We start from the raw sequence: 17982 nt of genomic DNA, 5'->3' as shown, positions 1-17982 counted from the left end.
CTCCAGCCCTGGCCCCTGCTGCCCGACCCTTTTCCTCAGCTCTTTCTGACAGGTCCTCCCCATTCCTCCCTTATCTTTCCTTGTTTACTTTCTGTCTCCTGGCGCCCGGCCCCCAGTGGTGCCCCCTGCAGGCAGGTTGGAGAAATGAAGGTGCCCCAGGACTAAGGAGGCGCTGGCCCCAAGCCTGGCCGCGGGGGCGTCACTGGGTCCTCCGCGCTCATGGGCCCCTTGCCTCTGTCCCACTGAGTATGGCCTGCCCTTGAGTAGCCCAGCCCCCGAGGACAGAGAAGTCCACTGAGTGCACGTACCCAGCTGTCCTTTTCTTTTCCACAGGAGGATGGTGCCTTTTGGTTCAGTATTTACTCCGCTGCCTCACCCCTTATTTTAAGAAGGGGAGTTGAGAAATCAGTCCCAAATTCCCCTTGTAAGTGTGCTTGCGCTGGCTGATGTCAGTGAGCAGCCTTGGAGAGGAACCCCCCTGGTTCCTTCCGGGGTGGGGAGGGAGGGGACAGTCATTGTTGACTGCCACCCCTAGCCAGGGGATTCCTCAGTTACCTCTCTCTCTGCCAGCAGCTCTCTGGGGGTTTATTCCACACCCCAAGTTTAAGGAACCTTCTTGGGGTTCTGGAGCTAGAATTCAGACCGACGTCGGCTTGGCTGGCTCTCGGCCTTGGCACCATGTGCCCACTGCTTCCTGACCCTGCTCTCCCCCGACCCCGGCCTCCCAGCCACCCCTCCCCACCTCCTCACATAACCAGAGGTGAATCCATTACTACCAAGGCTGGGTGAAGACGTTACTAGAAAATGCTGGGCCTGGAAGGGGCCTTTATTTAAAAGTTCTTCAAACTGAAGGATGACCAGAATTGTCTGGGGAATTAAAAAAATATTTTTGAATCCATGCATGTTGGGCGGTGCCCCGATTAGGTATTTTTAGACATTTCCCAGGTGATTTTGATGATCAGCTGCTGTGCTGATCCTCCAGTTGAGGACACCGGGGACCAGAGAGATGAGATGCCACAGCCGAAGCCATGTGGCCCTGATGGAGCCAGTCAGGTCCTGAATCTGGTCTCCCGGCTCCTCTCTCTGGTCTCGTGTGTTTCTCGCACGGCCATCCCCCTCTGCTTGCAAGGGGCTGCTGGGACCCAAGGGAGGCCACCCTCCAGAGGCTGGTCTTGCCACCCTAGGCCAGAACCCAGGAGGAGGAGGCACAGGAAGTTGCTTCAGACCTTTGCCAAGGCGGGCCTCTCCCCTGGGAAGGGGGCTGGCAGGAGCCACCTCCTGTCGACAGGCCAAGGTCGGCCCCCGGGGCAGGCTGCCTCTGTTCCACCTGTCGCTCAGCAGCTCACACTCTGGGGTTGAGAAATGAAGCCAGATGTGGACTTTTCATCAGTAAGGAAAGCTCTAGATGTAAATAGTGATGGGAGGGACAGGTAACTCCAGGAAAGCATGCTCGTGATGGGGGTGACATGTGGGGAAAGCTGGTCTCTGCTCAGGGAGGCAAGTCTCTACACAGGAAGAAATGAAGAACAAGACCATACATTTCAGTGCTAACTTGTAAAGACGAAGCATAAAAAGTGTTTAGGGGAGATGAGGAGGTGAGGGATGGAGGATTCTGGGGAGATTTCACTGTTGGGGCTGAATGGAACTTTCACAACATAGGTCTTAGATAAATGAGGACACAGGAGACTTTAGAACCAGAATGGGAACCTTTGAATAATAATAATACTTCTGTTTGACTTGGTCTCTGAGTTTACTAAGGGTTTTCACACACATTGTTTCATTTGATGCTTGCAACAACCCTATTTTTTAAATTGAGGATCCTGAAGCCCAGAGAGGTTAAGGGACTCATTAGATGTCACACAGCTTGCCAGTGGCTGGGCAGATCAGCTTGCTCCAAATCCTGCCCCTCATCTTGTCCCCCCCCTTTTCTAGGCATGATGAAATTCATGCGAATGTGTGTATGTGTGTATTGCTTGTGGGGTGGAATTACTCCAGAAAGGAGAAGAATCAAATTTTCCTTCACCCAGAGGTCCTGTGAAATTATGAAAATGGCCTGTTTTCTCTCACTCTCTCCCTGGGTACATCCTTTCCCTCTTTAGCATCCTTGTTAATCCCACTCTTTTCTTATTTTCTTGCCCTCCCCCAGACACGAATGCAGAGTTTGAATCCAGATCCCAAAGCCCATTACACAAGTGTCTACGAAGCCCTCAAGAAAATCATACGGACTGAAGGCTTCTGGAGGCCCTTGCGAGGCCTCAACGTGATGATGATGGGTGCGGGGCCCGCCCACGCCATGTATTTTGCCTGCTACGAAAACATGAAAAGGACTTTAAATGCCGTTTTCCACCATCAAGGGAACAGCCACCTAGCCAACGGTATTTGCAAGCGTTTGTCTGGAGTTAGAAAGGTCTCTCCTTCAACAGACCCTTCCCCAGGGTTCTCCTCCCTGTGACCCAGCAGCCTGACGCCTCATCTCCGCCACGCTTGCTTATGAACCAAGGACTCCAGCTAGAGGAGTGTGTGCACACACACCCTGACACACGCACACATACACACACACGCACGCGCACTTTTTTCCATTCCCCTCCTTCGCTTTCTGAAGCCTGGGGAAAATCGGTGACAGAGAGTTTCAGTTTTCATTGTTGAGTGGTTTTGCCATTTTGTTTTTGCTTTTTAAAAAAAAAAAAATTCCAAAGCAATTAATGATCAGATCTAGGAAAAAAAAAACCAAAACCCTGAATAGAAACAAAACTTTTGAATGCTGGATTCCAAAAAAAAAAAAAAAAGCTATCTGGACAGCTTCTTTGAGACTATTTAAAACTGGCCCAACAGGTCTCAGCAACGTCAAGATCTAACTAAGCTTTAAAAGGTCAAGAAGTTTTATGGCTGATGAAGGATTTGCTCCGGCGCAGAGGACCTTCCCCACCTAAGCTTCTGGGAATTTGGGAATTTCACCTCTATTCTCTTCCGTTTGTCTGAGTTGCATCTGTCTGCAAGCAAGGGCTGAAAGCATTTTCTTTGGTTGTTCCGAGGGGGCCAGGCGGGCGGGGGGCCTGAGTTGGCCGCTGGCCGGTCCGCCGGCTTGTCTGACTGGGCCCGGCTGAGCGGCTGTTTTAGCCTCCTGTGGGTTTGGCCTTTGTTTGGGTTTGGAATGGGACAGTGGAGAAGCGGGCTTAGGAGTCCTTTAACAAAACTCTTTTTCAGCAGCCGGGAGGTAGATGGAACTGGCAACAACCTTTTACCCCCTTCTCTGTTTTGCTCAAAACCAAAGAGCTTCTCTCCCATCAGCAAACCCCGGTGGTAGTAACGCTACCTGGCTGGTTTGCAGATATTCGCTCTGCTTTTTAAAAATCAGCCTCTAGTTGCATCTGTTGAAATGGCCACTAAGATCCTCTCTCTGATACTGTCCCCGAGTCCTTTTGCCTTTTTAACTCCTTGGTCACTGAACCCCTTGAAAGCGGTTTGTTGGAGCCCAGTTTATGTTAAGTTCGGCCCGGCGCTGTTACTGCTTCACAGCGGTGCGTGCTGTGGTTGTGCCTTTCTGGGGATAATCCGAAGTGCGTGTGGAGGAGGGAAGGGGTGATATATGCACTTCATGCATGTCTGAAGCCTTAGCCAGTATCCTGGCTCCTCCCACCTTCCAGCCATAATCTTAATTACAGGGCCTTGTCACTCAAGAGGGAGGAACCCCAGAGCCAAAAGCAAAATTCCAGGCCTCAGTCAGGCTTTTGAAGTTCCTGCTTCTGGAAGCCAGGCCAGATGAGACCCTCAGATGGGGTCAGTGGTCTCGGAGACGTGTCATCACTTTGCAAACTGACCCTGGAAATCCCCCATATGCAGATGTTCCTGATGGTCTTTTTATCTTGGCCATTAAAAACAAAAGCCTGAATTTTATTAATGAATGTTCTTAGAGATTTCTCTTCTTTTTCCCCCCTCTCTGCTCTGTACATGATAATTGGCCCTTTCAGTGGCCCCAGTTTAAGGGCAGAGGGAGTTAACATGTAGACAGAGGCAAAGGACGAGAGAGAATGAAAATCTCGGTGCTGGAAAAATCTGCTGAGTGTGGTTTCTGGTCCCAAATCCAGTGTTAGGAGGTCTAACCTTTTCCTTGAGAAAATGGGGTTCCTGCAGGATTGAAATGTGGGTAACGGTGCCTGTGTTCCCTTCCCCATTTTTATCCAGTATTTCCGTGATCACTTTAGCGTTTTAAGAGTCAGTGCTCACCTGGGTGGAGTTGGTAGTGAATTTTGTTTCTTAGAAAGCTAGGTCCAGGGTCCTGTCTGATTCTAGGTTCCAGGAACTGCCTCAGAACCCCTGGTCCCAGAGGGTAATTTTCTGGAGTTTGTTTTGCAGGGATAGCTGGGAGTATGGCCACCCTGCTCCACGATGCGGTAATGAATCCAGCAGAAGGTAATGTTTCATGGTCCCAGGGAGTGGCAGTAGGGGATGTGCAGCGGGGCTGGAGAGGTAGGGGGTGGGGACAGAAGGTCCGGCAAGGAGACTCCTGGCCCCCAGTCAGAATAAGCAGGATTCTTTACCATGTTGTCAAAGGTCTCAAGAAGGGACGTGAGTGGTTGAGCTCCGGTATTCCTGTTCTCTTAAACGGAGCGACTCCGGATGTGATCCCCGGACCACAGCATCGGTATCTCCCGGGAGCACGTTGAAAATACTGATTCTTACGTTCCCACCCCTGGCCTCCTAAATCAGAATCTCTGGGGGTACGGACAGGATATCTGCTTTCACAAGCTCTCCTGGGGACTCTTTTGCATGCTTTTGCATTACTCTGAAACCTGTGTGTGCATGCGTGAGTGGGAGCGCACACACACACACACACACCTGCTGGCCCTTGTTAACCATTATCAACCCTAGACAAATTTAGAAGGAACCTGTCAGAGGCCATTCATGAGGGCTTATGTTTAATTTGCTTTTTGAAAAGAAATGTGAAATTATTATGGAAAATTTCAAACAGAGGCAAATGTAGGGAGAGGAGTATTATGAACCCGCATGTACGCATCAGCCAACTGCATAAATTAACGTTTGCCCATTTGGTTGTAGCTCTCTCCTCCCATGTTACCTTTTTCCCTCCTTTTGAGTTTTGGGAGCGTATAAAGCAATTCTTAGCTGTGCAGACGAGCTCTGTCGGCTTTGTCTGTATCTTCGGGTCCTTAGCCGACTGGGGTCTGGTCCTGGGCGGTCTTTTAGGTGGGTTCGTCTGTGTGAGGAGGTGTGGGACCCTTTCCACTTTTCTCCCCTGTCTGAAATTGATCCCTTACCAGAAGGGAGAACTGGAGGTAAAAGGTTCAATGTTTTAAGTCCTGTGTTATAAGTTCGTCTGTTTTTGTCTTTTAAGGTTAAATGTTATTTGCTCTCAGCTGCCTCCCGTGTCCCAGCAGATAGAAAACTTGCTCTGACCTTCAGGGGCGTGATGGGTCAGACTGGGAGGTGGACTTTTTTGTGTGTGTCTAAAGCGATTCAGATCGGGACCTGGCCAGTGACCAGTTAGTTAGGCCATGTTAACCAGGCAAGAATTTTAGTTTTTTTTTTAAAGGAAAAAAAAGTGAGATTCAACTACCCCCCCTTCTGCCTGATGCTATACTGACTTAAGAATTTTATTTCTTTAAAAGTAAAGAAAAGCACACTGTATGTGTCCATCTTACAATGCGTGGGGACAGTTAAAACTCTAAGCCTAAGGGACCACAGTTGGCTCTCATTTGCCCCATGTCCTTTGAACCACCAGTTAGTTTTGTGTTAACCAAGACCAGGGTCTTCCCTGGAGTTTGTCACTGAACTTGAGTGGACAAGATTCTATTGTCTCTCCCAAGAGCCTTGAGACACAGAAGCTAAAAACACTATCAGAGGGACAGACCACTGAGGATAAAAAATGGAACATGTGTCCAGTGGACAAATTGAGACAGGAGGACGGAGGGGCCAGGAGCAGGGTTTAGATTGGCGACGTGTGTGATGCCCGAGGCAGCTAGGACCTGGGGAGATCAGTGCATCTATCTAGTCTGAAGTGGCTGCCTGGTTCAGGGGCCACCCTAACCAAAATTCAGGCAGGAGAAACTTCAGGAGACAGCCCCCTCCTGGCAGCGGGTCCCGGAGGCAGGTTTTTAAACGGGACAGCCTGGAGGTGGCCCTCGGCGGTTTCTCAGGCTGGGGCTGGGTGTGCGCTGGCCCCCGTGCACCAGTGTGTCTAAACTTGCTTGTTTCTCTTTACGGCTTGGCTTCCCATCTCACTCCGACACGGGGTGGGGCCAAACCCGACCACCCGCGGCCCGGCCACAGTCGTGAAGCAGCGTTTGCAGATGTACAACTCGCCGCACCGGTCGGCCCTCAGCTGCATCCGGACAGTCTGGGGGACGGAGGGCGTGGGGGCCTTCTACCGGAGTTACACCACGCAGCTGACCATGAACATTCCCTTCCAGTCCATCCACTTCATCACCTACGAGTTCCTGCAGGAGCAGATCAACCCTTACCGGGACTACAACCCCCAGTCCCACATCATCTCAGGCGGGCTGGCCGGGGCCCTCGCCGCCGCCGCCACCACCCCGCTGGACGTCTGCAAGACCCTCCTCAACACTCAGGAGAACATGGCCCTCAACCTGGCCAACATCAGCGGCCGGCTGTCGGGCATGGCCAACGCCTTCCGGACGGTCTACCAGCTCAACGGCCTGCCCGGCTACTTCAAGGGCGTGCAGGCGCGTGTCATCTACCAGATGCCCTCCACGGCCATCTCCTGGTCCGTCTACGAGTTCTTCAAGTACTTCCTCACCAAGCACAAGCTGGAGAACCGAACTCTATACTAAAGGAACGGGGCCGCGGCAAGTGATTCCAGAATCTTCTGTTGGGCAAAGGCTCCCCCTGCCTGCTTCCATTCCCGTGCCCTCACACCAGGATTTCTTTCGGCAGGGTGTTGGCAGGGTGGGGCTTCCGCTCCCTGATGCCTTAGAGAGAGGAGGGGATGGGACAGCCGCTGACCCGCCGGCCATCCGCAGGGACATCCCAGCTGGCAGAAGGAGGGGAAAGACTTGGGAAGCGGAGGGAGAAGTTGCTTTTTCTCTCTCTCCCCCGAGAGTGATGCAGCTTTTCTGCTTCACTGTAGCATCTCCTCCCCTAAAATCATAGATCACACAGGAGGGAAGAAAATGTGCAGTGACTGAAAACATTAAAGAGGAAAACAAAAATGATGTATATAGAAGTTCCAGTACACAGTATCAAATAGATGGATAATGTTTATCCTTTATTTTTCTATGGAGACATTTTTGGGTTTGTGTGTGTGCCTGTGTGTGTGTACAGACAAGTGTTAGAGCTGGGACTAGAGCTGGGGGTTTTTTTGTTTGTTTTTTGTTTTTTTAAACAGAGGGCTGAATTCTTCCATCGGGTTAAGCAAAAAAGGCACCAAAGTCATAAATTGCTCCACGTGGCCTAAAACTGTTGAGCCCCTCAGATGGAAGTTCCACTTGAATGTAAAATAATAAATACAAGGTTTATATTTTGAATTTCTCTTTTCGTGGGGGAAAAGGTACGTTGAAAAAAAAAAGTCAAAATAATGATATATTACTTCTAACTACTTTTTTTTCCCCCTTTTATTCAATCAGTTGCCTTCATGTGCTTTCTCCCTTTGTCTTTACTAGAAATTCCAGGACCAAAGATCTGGCCCTGGGGCTTTTCCTCTTGCTGTGTGCACCCCTCCCCCACCCGACTGGCTGGCAGCATGGCCCACATTGGGAGGACAGTGGGCCCCAGTGGAATTAGGGTGGCGGGCCTTGGACTTATTGAGACCTTTTCCTTTCCTTGTGAGTGATGTGAATGTATGCCTTGCGGGGCCAGCACTTAGAAGCCCTTGAAATGCCAGCATTTAGCTACTTACAGGGCAGCAAGCGAGATAAGTCCTACCTTGATCCTCCGGCTTTAATGCTCCACCAACCTTTTACTCAGGCACTTCGGATATTCTTGTCTGTGTGGGTTTTGACGAAATCTCCCGATCTGTCTTATGTTTCCCTGTGCAGTTTTAGCGCTTTTAAAAACCACAACAAGTGTGTCTATGGCGTTTGCCTGCCCCCCTGCCCACCATGAGTTTCCCCGTCAGGCCGGGCCCCCCAAGTCCAGCTACTGAAGGCATCTGGGCCCCGGTGTCCAGTCAGGGTACCTCTGAGCCTTCTCCATCCTTGCTCGGTCCGTGCCCTCTGAGACCACGAACTGCCTTGTTTTCTGAAATGGTGCATCTGAGCCAGATGATCACTAAGAGCAAACGCAAGCCTGTTTCCTCTGGCCACACCCTTCCATGGGCTGCCAGGCCTCTCTCCAAGGGAAGACCCCTGGCTTCAGTTTCCTTTCCGATCCTGTCTTTCAGAATGAGCAGGAAGCGTGTGTGTGTGTTTCCATTCTCCCTGGCTTGGTCCTGACCTTCACCCTTCGCCCTTCTCCCTTCACCCTTGGCCTTAGGCAGGGTGAGTGTCATGCATTCTCATCAGACTCAGACCTGGGCTCCGCTGGATGCCGTGACTCCTGGGAAGAGCTCAGGTGGCGCTGGGACAGCCGGCCTCCTGGGACCCTGTGCTTCCGGGGGTAGTTTTCAGGTCTGGGGCAGGAGCGAGCCACGTCAGGCAGCTCCCACACGTGCCTGCTGTGCGGGGTCTTCTGGGCTGAGGGGCCTGGCTGCTGACCTGTCCCCCTCAGAGTCAGCCCACCCCCACCCCCAGTGGAAATCAGTTGCAGCAAGCTCCTGTCCCACTCAGGGATGCAGAACACCCAGGGACGCCAGGCTGCTGCAGGAACTGTTTACATCTCTCTAAACATGCCTCCCCGCCGCCCTTAGAGTTATGTTCTGCAAACGGAAGAAAAACTAGATCAAATTCTAAGATAATTACCACCCACCCCTTTCCGTCCACTTAAGAGACGCCGCACTGCTGCAGAATATTCCTTATTTCTGATGGGATTTTGTTTCCAGTGGTATTCTGGGAAAGCTCCTTTGGGTAGGGAGATGTGAGGAGAGGTGGTGTCTCAGGATTTCAGAGTCTGCAGGCTCAGAGTCCGGGGGTCTGATCCTGGCTTTCCTTTCGCAGTGCACAGGGATGGGCTGGGAAGTGGGGCTGATGCCACCTGTCCTGCCTTACCCGCTGGGTCTTCCTGAGGCTGAATGAGCGATGTATCTGCAAAAGCTTTGAAAGTTGTGAAGCACTAGACAAATGTAAGTGGTCATTAATTTCATAGGAATTAGCCACCTCCCTGCCTCGCCCTGAGCTCCAAAGCTTGTGTGACTGCCCCATGCGGACTGCAGCCCCATTGTTGCTTGTGACTTCGACTTTGCAAAGAACTAAATAGGAATGTGTTCTCCCCACACCCCGCCCCCGGTGGTGTCTTGGTCATTAGTGTCTTTGGCCTTTGGGGTGACGTCTGCCACCAGGCAATGCTACTTGAGTACAATACTCATCGTGTGTGTGACTCTTCTGCTCAGACCATGATTTGAGATCCAACCACTTGATCTGAACTTTACTTTTATTTTTGAATTAAAAAATTGATTTTTTTTTTCAAAAGGGGTAAATCTTCAACCCGTGACTATTTTTTCTTCATTTTGGATTCAATCTATTTCCTGGCTTACATCCTTTTGTGTGGGTTCTTTTTCTTTTTCTTTTTAAAAAAATGCTGATGTTTTATTCCAAGTGCTGTCCTCCAAAGCCCCGTGAAGGCTGTATCTGCCACACATTGTTACGCCAAGAAGGTTTTATTTAACTTTTTATTTAAGGAAACCGAAGTGTACTGCTGCTGCCCGCCTGCCGGGGCGATGTGTGTGATCCCGGCGAGCAAGTGTTTCTGAAACGCCTGTAGTAAAAATCATGCTTTCTGCCTCTGGATTGTTGCCAGCTCTTTGAAGAAGGGGAGAAATGTGTGTTTACACGTGGGGATGTTTCCGACATGCTGCTACAGTTGTGACACTGGAGCTAGAGAAAATAAAGCCTTGATCTTTGAAGTGTTGTGGGCTCTGTGGTGGGGATGTGGAAATAAGGGGGAAGTGGATGCAGAGAAGGGACCGAATTCACGGGGCTTGTCCCTCCTCCAGTCTCGCACATTAAGGGCCGGGAACTATGGCTTCAATAGAATGTGGTTCTTGAGCACTCTTATAAAAATGGAAGCAGGTCACTGCCTTAGCCAGCCCCAGGATGGTCACGTGATGCTGGGGCAGGGCCAGGAGCCTCCTCTGACTTGGTTCACTCTGTGAGGAGGCAGCTCCTTCCCTGCGTGGGACCACAAGAGCGAAAGGCAGCAGATGCATGGGATGCACAGTGCTGGTGCCTGTTCTCTCTCTCTCTGTCTCACGCACACACACACACACTAAACCGTTCATGGAGCTTCAATCAATGGGAGACCCCGAGGGTGACCAGAGTCCACACGTACTTCGTGAAGGTCACAGCTTAAGCCAGGGAACTAGACCTATTCTGGTGTCGGGAGTTGGGATGAGGGAGGGGGAGTCTCAGACCCCTTTGAGAGAACAGAGACAACTCTGGACTCATCTCCCTGTTTTGGAGCTCAGAGCACCTGCTTTCTGCATAACCACCGAAGGCTTTAGTCAGGGTGGAGAGTCAGAACTGAGGGCAGGCCGGAGCACCCGCCATGGGCAAGGGTGCCAGGAGGCGGGCCGGGTTGCCGATCAGAGAGTGGAGGAGGCTGGAGATAGATACGCTTCCTGCTTTGCAGTTTTACTAAAGGTCGATGCTGTGCTTCCCCAAGTGACTTGTGGCTTGTGATTGCGTCCACTCCGGGTGGGGTGGCAAGCATGGGAGGACCTGCCTTCAACGCATACATATCCATTCAGCAGCGAGTTCTCCTCTCCCTGCCCCACAAAAATCCATCGGCCAGGAGATCCAGGGTGCCTTCCAGGAGCAGAGCATCATGCCTGGTGCTGTGGGGACAGGAGCCAAGTATAAATGTGGTTCCCGCCCTTTCAGGCCGTACAGCCTAATAGAAGACTAAGGGAAGATGTCAAATCTAGACCCAACAAGATGATAGTGGAGGCTGCCGTGGACTGAAAACAGTAACGTGATTCCATTTGACGAAGCTCTGTGAGACACTTGTCCCCACCAATGGTATGCTGGGGTGTCCCGCACCTGCTCCTGGAGCCGACTGCACTTCCCAGCTTCGCATTCAGTAATGTCACGCTGGTTGCTTGAAATCAGCAATGGGAGGAATATTTACACGACAGAAACAGGCAAGGGCTGTAAATCAGGGCTCCTTCTTTTTGAAGAGCCAGCTTACCAGCTCACCACTGCTGGCACGTGGCACAGGGCTTGGTAGCTGGTACATGTTCGGTGCGGTTTTGCCAAGAGAAAGAGATGCTGGACACGCTTCTCATCTTCAACCCGGGTCCCCTCCAGTGCTGGTTCCTCCTGTATCAGAGACCGTCTTCATCACTCCAGCACAGCCACGCTCTTCAGATTCCAGCCCAGAAAAGTCATGAAAGGAAGGGCTTTCCTTTCCTCCTGAGCCAGGGTCTCCTCCTGTCTGAGTTCCCACGGCCTCTAGCTGACCGGCTACCTCTTCCGGGAGAGACTCCACTCCTCCCCGCAAGAGTGACCTTAAGGCCACATCTCAGAGAAGAATAAAAGCCCAGGGTTGGAGGAGAGACAGACACAACCGCTGGAGCCACGGGGAGGGGTGGAGATGGGCTAGTGCTGTTTACAGGGAAATAAAGCCCTGACTAGTCTGAGGCAGAAGGCGTGGGTGGCCTCAGAGTCATGATTACAATTTGGGACAACAGCTCAGTCTGCAGCCGCAGCAGCCGTCAGGGCGTCGTGGGAGAAGCCCTGGTGCGGAGCTGCAAATCCGAGCTCTGACGGTCACCCTGAGGAGAGTGACCTTTAATCGCTAGGTGATGGGGAGGCATGAAAGTCCTCTGGGCGGAGGACACCTCAGGGTGCTCCAGCGAGCTCCGGTTGCCAAGAGCACTCATTCACGAGTGTTCCTAGATCCTTCCCGTCATGCTTCATTTCATCCAGCTTCCTCTTTTGAAGAGATTATATTTTTGCTGAGTTGACTTAGGTCAGAAATCTTTGTTTACTAATGCTATCTTCTATTTCCACCCTGTAATTCTTTTGTTTTTAAGAGCAGCAAGTTTCTAAAAGCCAGATTTGAAAAGCAGACAATTACCTTATAGTGAATGCTAATACAAGAATATCTTTTTAATTTGCTGGTATCATGAAGTCATTTATTTGCTCTGGTCTGTCTTAACCACTGAACCATCGCAGACGGGTACAGTCCGAAGGCCTAGACAGCAGTCCTGGTGGTCACTAAGTAGTTGGGCTATCTTGAGTGACCTTGGACATCTCATTTCATCCCTCTGTCCTAGATTCCTCATCTGCAAAAAGTATGGGTTGGGTCAGATGGCCTAAAATAGTTCCCGCAGCTGCAATAACGTATGTTTTTTTTTTTTAATTGAGGTGTAGTTGATTTACAATGTTGTGTTAATTTCTGGTGTATACAGCATAGTGATACAGTTGTATATATATGTTCGTTTTCATATTCTTTTTTATTATAGGTTATTACAAGGTATTGAATATAGTTCCTTGTGCTATAGAGTAGAACCTTGTTGTTTATCTACTTTATACATAATGGTTAGTGCCTGTGTTCTTTTGACATAGGCACTTATCCAGTCTCCAAGCCCGTTATTAAAGTATATGACATATTTTTATGAGATAAGGAGAATCATCACAGACCTTTTAGCCTGCCTTCCACAGAGAATCAGTCATTATCATTTTGCTTTACTGATAACTCACTTCTCACTCCCTAAACTACGCTGCAAATAAAATACAAAACCCCAGGAATCTGGTATCGGAAAGTGATGGCTATAAATGTATTTCACATCAATGTCTTTAATTGTTGCTTCTCCGTGCAGCAGTAATTAAATAATTTGCCTACGTCATTTTAAATTCTGAGTGAGAACTGTTGTCTGTGTTGAACTCCAGGCTGAGTGCTTGAAACAAAATTGGTTCTACTGAGTGCCTGCTGCTTAAGGAAAGTGATGGCAGCCTTGCCCTGATTTTCACGTTGTACATAACTCTAGGAAGAAACAATGAGGCTTTTCTGTGGCATTTTTTTATTGCAAAGTCTGTATGTCTAAACTTGAAAAAAATACATGCTTTAGTACAGAGATTTCCCGTATACCTCCTGACCCTACACACCACACACAGCCTCCCCCATTAACAACATCCCCCACCAGAGTGGTGCCTGTGTTACAGCTGATGAACCTACACTGACTCATTAACCAAAGACCATAGTTTACTTTAGGGTTCACTGTTGGTGGTGTACATTTGATGAGTTTGAGCAAATATAGAATGTCGTGTGTCCACCATTATAGTATCAGGCAGGGCAGTTTCACTGCCCTAGAAATTTCATGCGCTTGACTACGCACCCCTCCCTCCCCTGTCACCCCCGGCAACCATCCATCAATCTGCTCTCTCCATAGTTCTGACTTTTCCAGGATGTCACATAGTTGGAATCAGAGCATGTAGCCTTTTCAGATTTGCTTCTCTTACCTAGTAACATGCATTTAAAGTTCCGCCATGTCTTTTCATGGCTTGATAGCTCATTTCTTTTTAGTTCTGAATATTATTACTCCATTGTCTGGTTGTACCACAGTTTGTTTATCCATTCACCCTCTAAAGGAAATCTGGGTTGCTTCCAAGTTTTGGCAATTATGAATAAAGCTGTTATAACACCTGTGCACAGGTTTTTGTGTGCACATGGTTTTCAACTCCTTTGGGCTGAAAGGAGTGTGATTACTGGATTACATGGTAAGAATGTTAGTTTTGTAGGAAACTGCCAAACTGCCTTCCAAAGTGACTTTTATTTGTTCATGAAAAGAAATTGTGTATCATGTAACACCCTTGAACATATCTGTGATGTCACCTCCACTCTTCAGAGGTCAAAATCTCCCTGAGAGATTTTCAGGGTTAATCAACACTGAATTTAGGGTGAGGTGACAACCAGCCCTATGGATTGGAGTGAAGGAGGATGGTGTCCTGGATGCTTGTAAATGCATGTGTGTGAATTAAGGATTATGTCTGTAAGGATGTCATAGATTAGAGCAAAGACGTGTTTTGAGGATTAATGTGGGAGTCCACTGTCGTCACTTGAGTGGTCTGTGTCACCGGTGGTTGCATTTCTATAGTGTTTGAATCCCAGAGCAACCCGTTTTTTACCCCCGGCCCCAGTTAAATCCCTGAATTTCTACTTCTGGCCACAAGGTGGCATCTGATTTTCATTAATACCCGAGACACACCATCTCTCACCCTTCAAACTGGAAACCCACATCTGTCTCAGCTTCTGGACTCTATTGTACTAGAATGCTTTTTCAGATAGCAGCATTTCTAAACGAAATTATATTAACTTGTGTTTCTCTAGGAAATGAATGAAACTTTTTGTATCTGCAAATCAGATCTGCACCAAGGCATGCTCGCGAATCTTCAGGTTTTAAAATTGATCGTTGTGCTGAACCTCCTTCATAGTTTGGGAACTTTTCCCCCGTGTGTTTCTTTGCCTTACAGCTGAGACTGGAGGCACGAACTATTCTGACAATTGCTCATTATATGCCACGTGCTACTTTGCTTGGGAATGAGAGAGAGTGTACCGAGAAGCCTTTGCTCAAAGATCTAGCTCTCACCCTGGGTCTACACAAGAGACATGCAGGAGATAACCCTAAAGGAAAAACTCTCAAGGCAAATTGTCCAAGTTGGAGGCCCTTATTATGAGTAGGAGAATGTTTGGAAACCCAAAAGGAGTGTATTGACTTCAAAATATGAAAAGAAAACTGAGAAATCAAAATGAACGAACATTGAATTAAATGTCTATAAAACATTGGATCAGCTATTGGATAGCTGCTAGCTCTCCCAGGGCCATGTAGAAATTATGCTGAATGGGGGATGTGTGTAAATTAAAGATTTTTCTTTTGATGTGGGATGAGGACTTAGAGACTCAGGTTTAGAAAGTTCTTTAAACAGTTCTGCTCCCGTGGCTGGTATAGTCACGGAATCCCCAAGGATGAGCCGGCCTTGGCATGCCAGACGAGCCAGGGTCCGGGGGTGTTTACCAGTCCTCCTTACTGTTCCTTTCCTCCAACAGCTGGATCAGCTGGTGTAGGGCGAGCCTGGCAGAGAACGAAGAATAGATTGGAAAAAGGGTTCTGTGAATTCTTTCTTTTAGTGGATACTCTTTGGCTTCTCGATAATAAAGCAATTAATTCATTAATTTATTTAAAAATTATTATTATTAGTTGTTTGTGGGGAGAGGTAATTAGGTTTGTTTATTCATTATTTTTTAATGGAGGTACTGGGGATTGAACCCAGGACTTGTGCATGCTAAGCACACACTCTACCACTGAGCTATTCCCTCCCTTCCAAGGCAATTAATTTCAGTTTGACTTAACTTTGTTTAAAAAAATTTAGCATTGCCACTGATTCCTTCCAGATCCCCCCAAAAAAGAAAATAAACTCTAGGTGTATTTTGGCTACATGAGAGGACATTCGTATTCTACTCTAATGATGTCCTCTTATGAAATGCATGCTTTATTTAAGAATATCCTCCCCCTCGTGTTGAATTCTGGCACTCCCTTCTCCTTCTGTGCAAGTGGGGAGTGCTAGATGGAGCTGGGAGGGAGGCAGAAGCATCTGTGTGCTTTAGGAAGAAGAGGAAATGCATCCACCAGGAGCTTGGAGCTCCCAAGAGTGTTTTTGATATCCAGCAATAAAGTTCAAGCTGATGCCTCCCAGAATCACTGCAAAGCATAGGTAATTTTAGGAACCCAGGACTGTCACCAGACCAAAACACTCTGCTTTATGCCAATAAGGATTTAGTAGCCAGAGAAACTGGTGCGCACACACATGCGCGCGTGTGTGTGATGTGTGTGTGTGTTTCACAAGAGAGGTGTGTTAGCTACTTTGCAAAAGGAGATTTCAATTTGTAGAAGAAGCCACACGGGTTGGCTTTAGAGAGGACTCCAGTACTCCTAGACATTTATTATGCTCTGTGATTGATAACAATGAGATTTGCATCCGCTGTTTTTTCAGGAAGTTATTGAGCAAGGCGAGGAACACCTTCCTGGGAGGAGCAAAGGCAGAGTTGTCTGTGATTTTGTTGAAAGACTGCTGAACCTGAAACTCAGCCTGTGACCAGGATGTGCAAACCGACGGGCAGAGCACCTGAGCTAACTGTGGGCAGCCAAACAAGGTGCACAAAGTTTACCTGGTTTGTTGAACAGGTGTCATCTCTGACATACGTCATTAAGCTCCAGGCTGAGACAAAGGCGACTTCCGGCTTCTCCTGGTGTTGCTGTTTGCACTTGACATGGGGGCGTTCTGAGGCTGGCAGGGAGAGAGGAAGGATGTGGCTGGGAGCCAGCTCAGCGGGGCTCAGTCCCCAGTGACCTTTAGCTGTGAGTCCAGTCTAAGGAAAGACAAGTCCTGGTGCAGCCAGGTGCCTGAACTCAGCCTCCCAGTGTCCTCTTCGCTAAGTCAGAGAATGTAGGTTTCTCCAGTGGCTGATCCTGGGGGCACTTGAACAGCCTAGGAGTGCTCTACTTTTTTTTCTTTGGAAAAGTTGTGAGAATAACTTACCCATCCCGCTCTTGGAAACTGCGGGGGAAAAAAAAAGAATGTCCTGAAAAATCATCGGAGTTGCAGATTCACCTCACTTTAAGCAGCTGATGAAATTCTGATCTCTGGTTTACACAGAGAATAGTGAATATCAGGTGCACTATGTTTATTTCACAAAAGAATGCACACTAAGATTCTTTTTAAAAGCAAGCTCCTTTGGTAAATTTTTAAATATTTAAATGTACCAAAGTCCCACTTGCGCTCAGCTTTCAGAAATATGTATGTTGACTTAAGGGAGGGATATGTGAATTGAAGGAGTGAACAGATTGCTGAATTTTTAAACATTATTTATAGATTTACACAGGGAATAATGAACTTGTTTGGTGTTTGGTTGTGAGTTTTGAGAAACGCACAGAGTCTTTAATCAGCGCCAGAGTCAAGGTACAGAATAGTTCTCTCACTTCCCCAAATTCCCTCGTTTTGAGTCAACTTTTTCCTCCATCCTTAACCCTTGACAGACTGTTTTCCATCTCTATAGTTTTGCCCTTTGCAGATCATATAAACTGTAGACTCTTTGTTGTATGGATGTACCTCAGTTTGTTTGTCCATTCACCAGCTGATGGACATTTGGATTGCATCTAGCTTGGTGGTGATGAATAAAACTGCTCTGAAGATCTGCATGCAAGGTTTTTGTAGAAACACAACTTTTCATTTCTCTGCGGTAAATATTTAGGAATGGGATTGCTGAGTTGTACGGTAGGTGTATTTTATCTTTATAAGAAACTGCCAAATAGCTTTCTAAAATGGCTGTGTCGTTTGCATTCCCACCAGCAATGTATGGGAATTCCAGTGGCACTGAACAGAACAAAATAACTGCTGCTCTCAGTGATCACACATATTTTCAAGAACTAGAGAAAAACAGCCTATTATTTTGTCTTATATATGTAAAGTGTCATTTTTCTCTGGCTGTTTTCAAGATTTCTTTTCTTCCTACGTGCTTTTCATCAATTTGGTTACGATTTGTTGGATTTCACTGAGCATGTCTTGCTGGGGGTGGTTCACTATTTTTGAATTTGTAAATCTGGATCTTTCACGAAATGTGGAAAGTGTTCACCATTATTTTTTCAAATATTGTTTCTGGACCAGTATCTCTCTTCTCATTTTGGGACTCCAGTGACTTGAATGTTGAACTTTCGATATCATCTCATTAGTCCCTAAAGTTCAATTTATATTGTTTGTAAAAACCATTTTTTTTCTCTTTTTTCAGATTGGAAAATCATTACTGCTCTATCTTCAGAGTCACTCACATTTTCCTTTGTCGTCTTCATTCTGCTGTTGAGCCCATCCAATGAATTCTTTACTTCAGATATATTTTTTAGTTCTACACTTTCAAGCTTTA

The 17982-nt window shown here is 47.9% G+C and overlaps 1 protein-coding gene across 6 annotated transcripts in view; it reads left to right on the top strand.

Moving 5' to 3' along the window:
• SLC25A37 (solute carrier family 25 member 37) overlaps window positions 1-7243 on the top strand; it is a 34304-nt gene extending 27061 nt beyond the window's left edge. For 2 of the 6 annotated variants that reach the window (XM_072952761.1, XM_072952760.1), the window contains 3 exons: window positions 2147-2375; window positions 4354-4410; window positions 6286-6821. In XM_072952761.1, coding sequence (XP_072808862.1) covers window positions 2153-2375; window positions 4354-4410; window positions 6286-6806 — 801 coding nt within the window. In that variant the 5' untranslated portion in view covers window positions 2147-2152 and the 3' untranslated portion in view covers window positions 6807-6821. Of the gene's footprint in view, window positions 1-2146; window positions 2376-2449; window positions 2870-4353; window positions 4411-6285 lie in introns of those variants that run through there. The other 4 variants (XM_015238296.3, XM_006203223.4, XM_015238298.3 and 1 more) reach the window with 4 other exon arrangements.
• Window positions 7244-17982: the final 10739 nt, after the last annotated feature.

This window comes from Vicugna pacos, chromosome 31 (genome assembly GCF_048564905.1).
Source record: "Vicugna pacos chromosome 31, VicPac4, whole genome shotgun sequence".
NCBI classification, from domain to species: domain Eukaryota; kingdom Metazoa; phylum Chordata; class Mammalia; order Artiodactyla; family Camelidae; genus Vicugna; species Vicugna pacos.
Note: the sequence above shows the minus strand (reverse complement) of the source record. Positions and strands in the feature narration are given on the sequence as shown.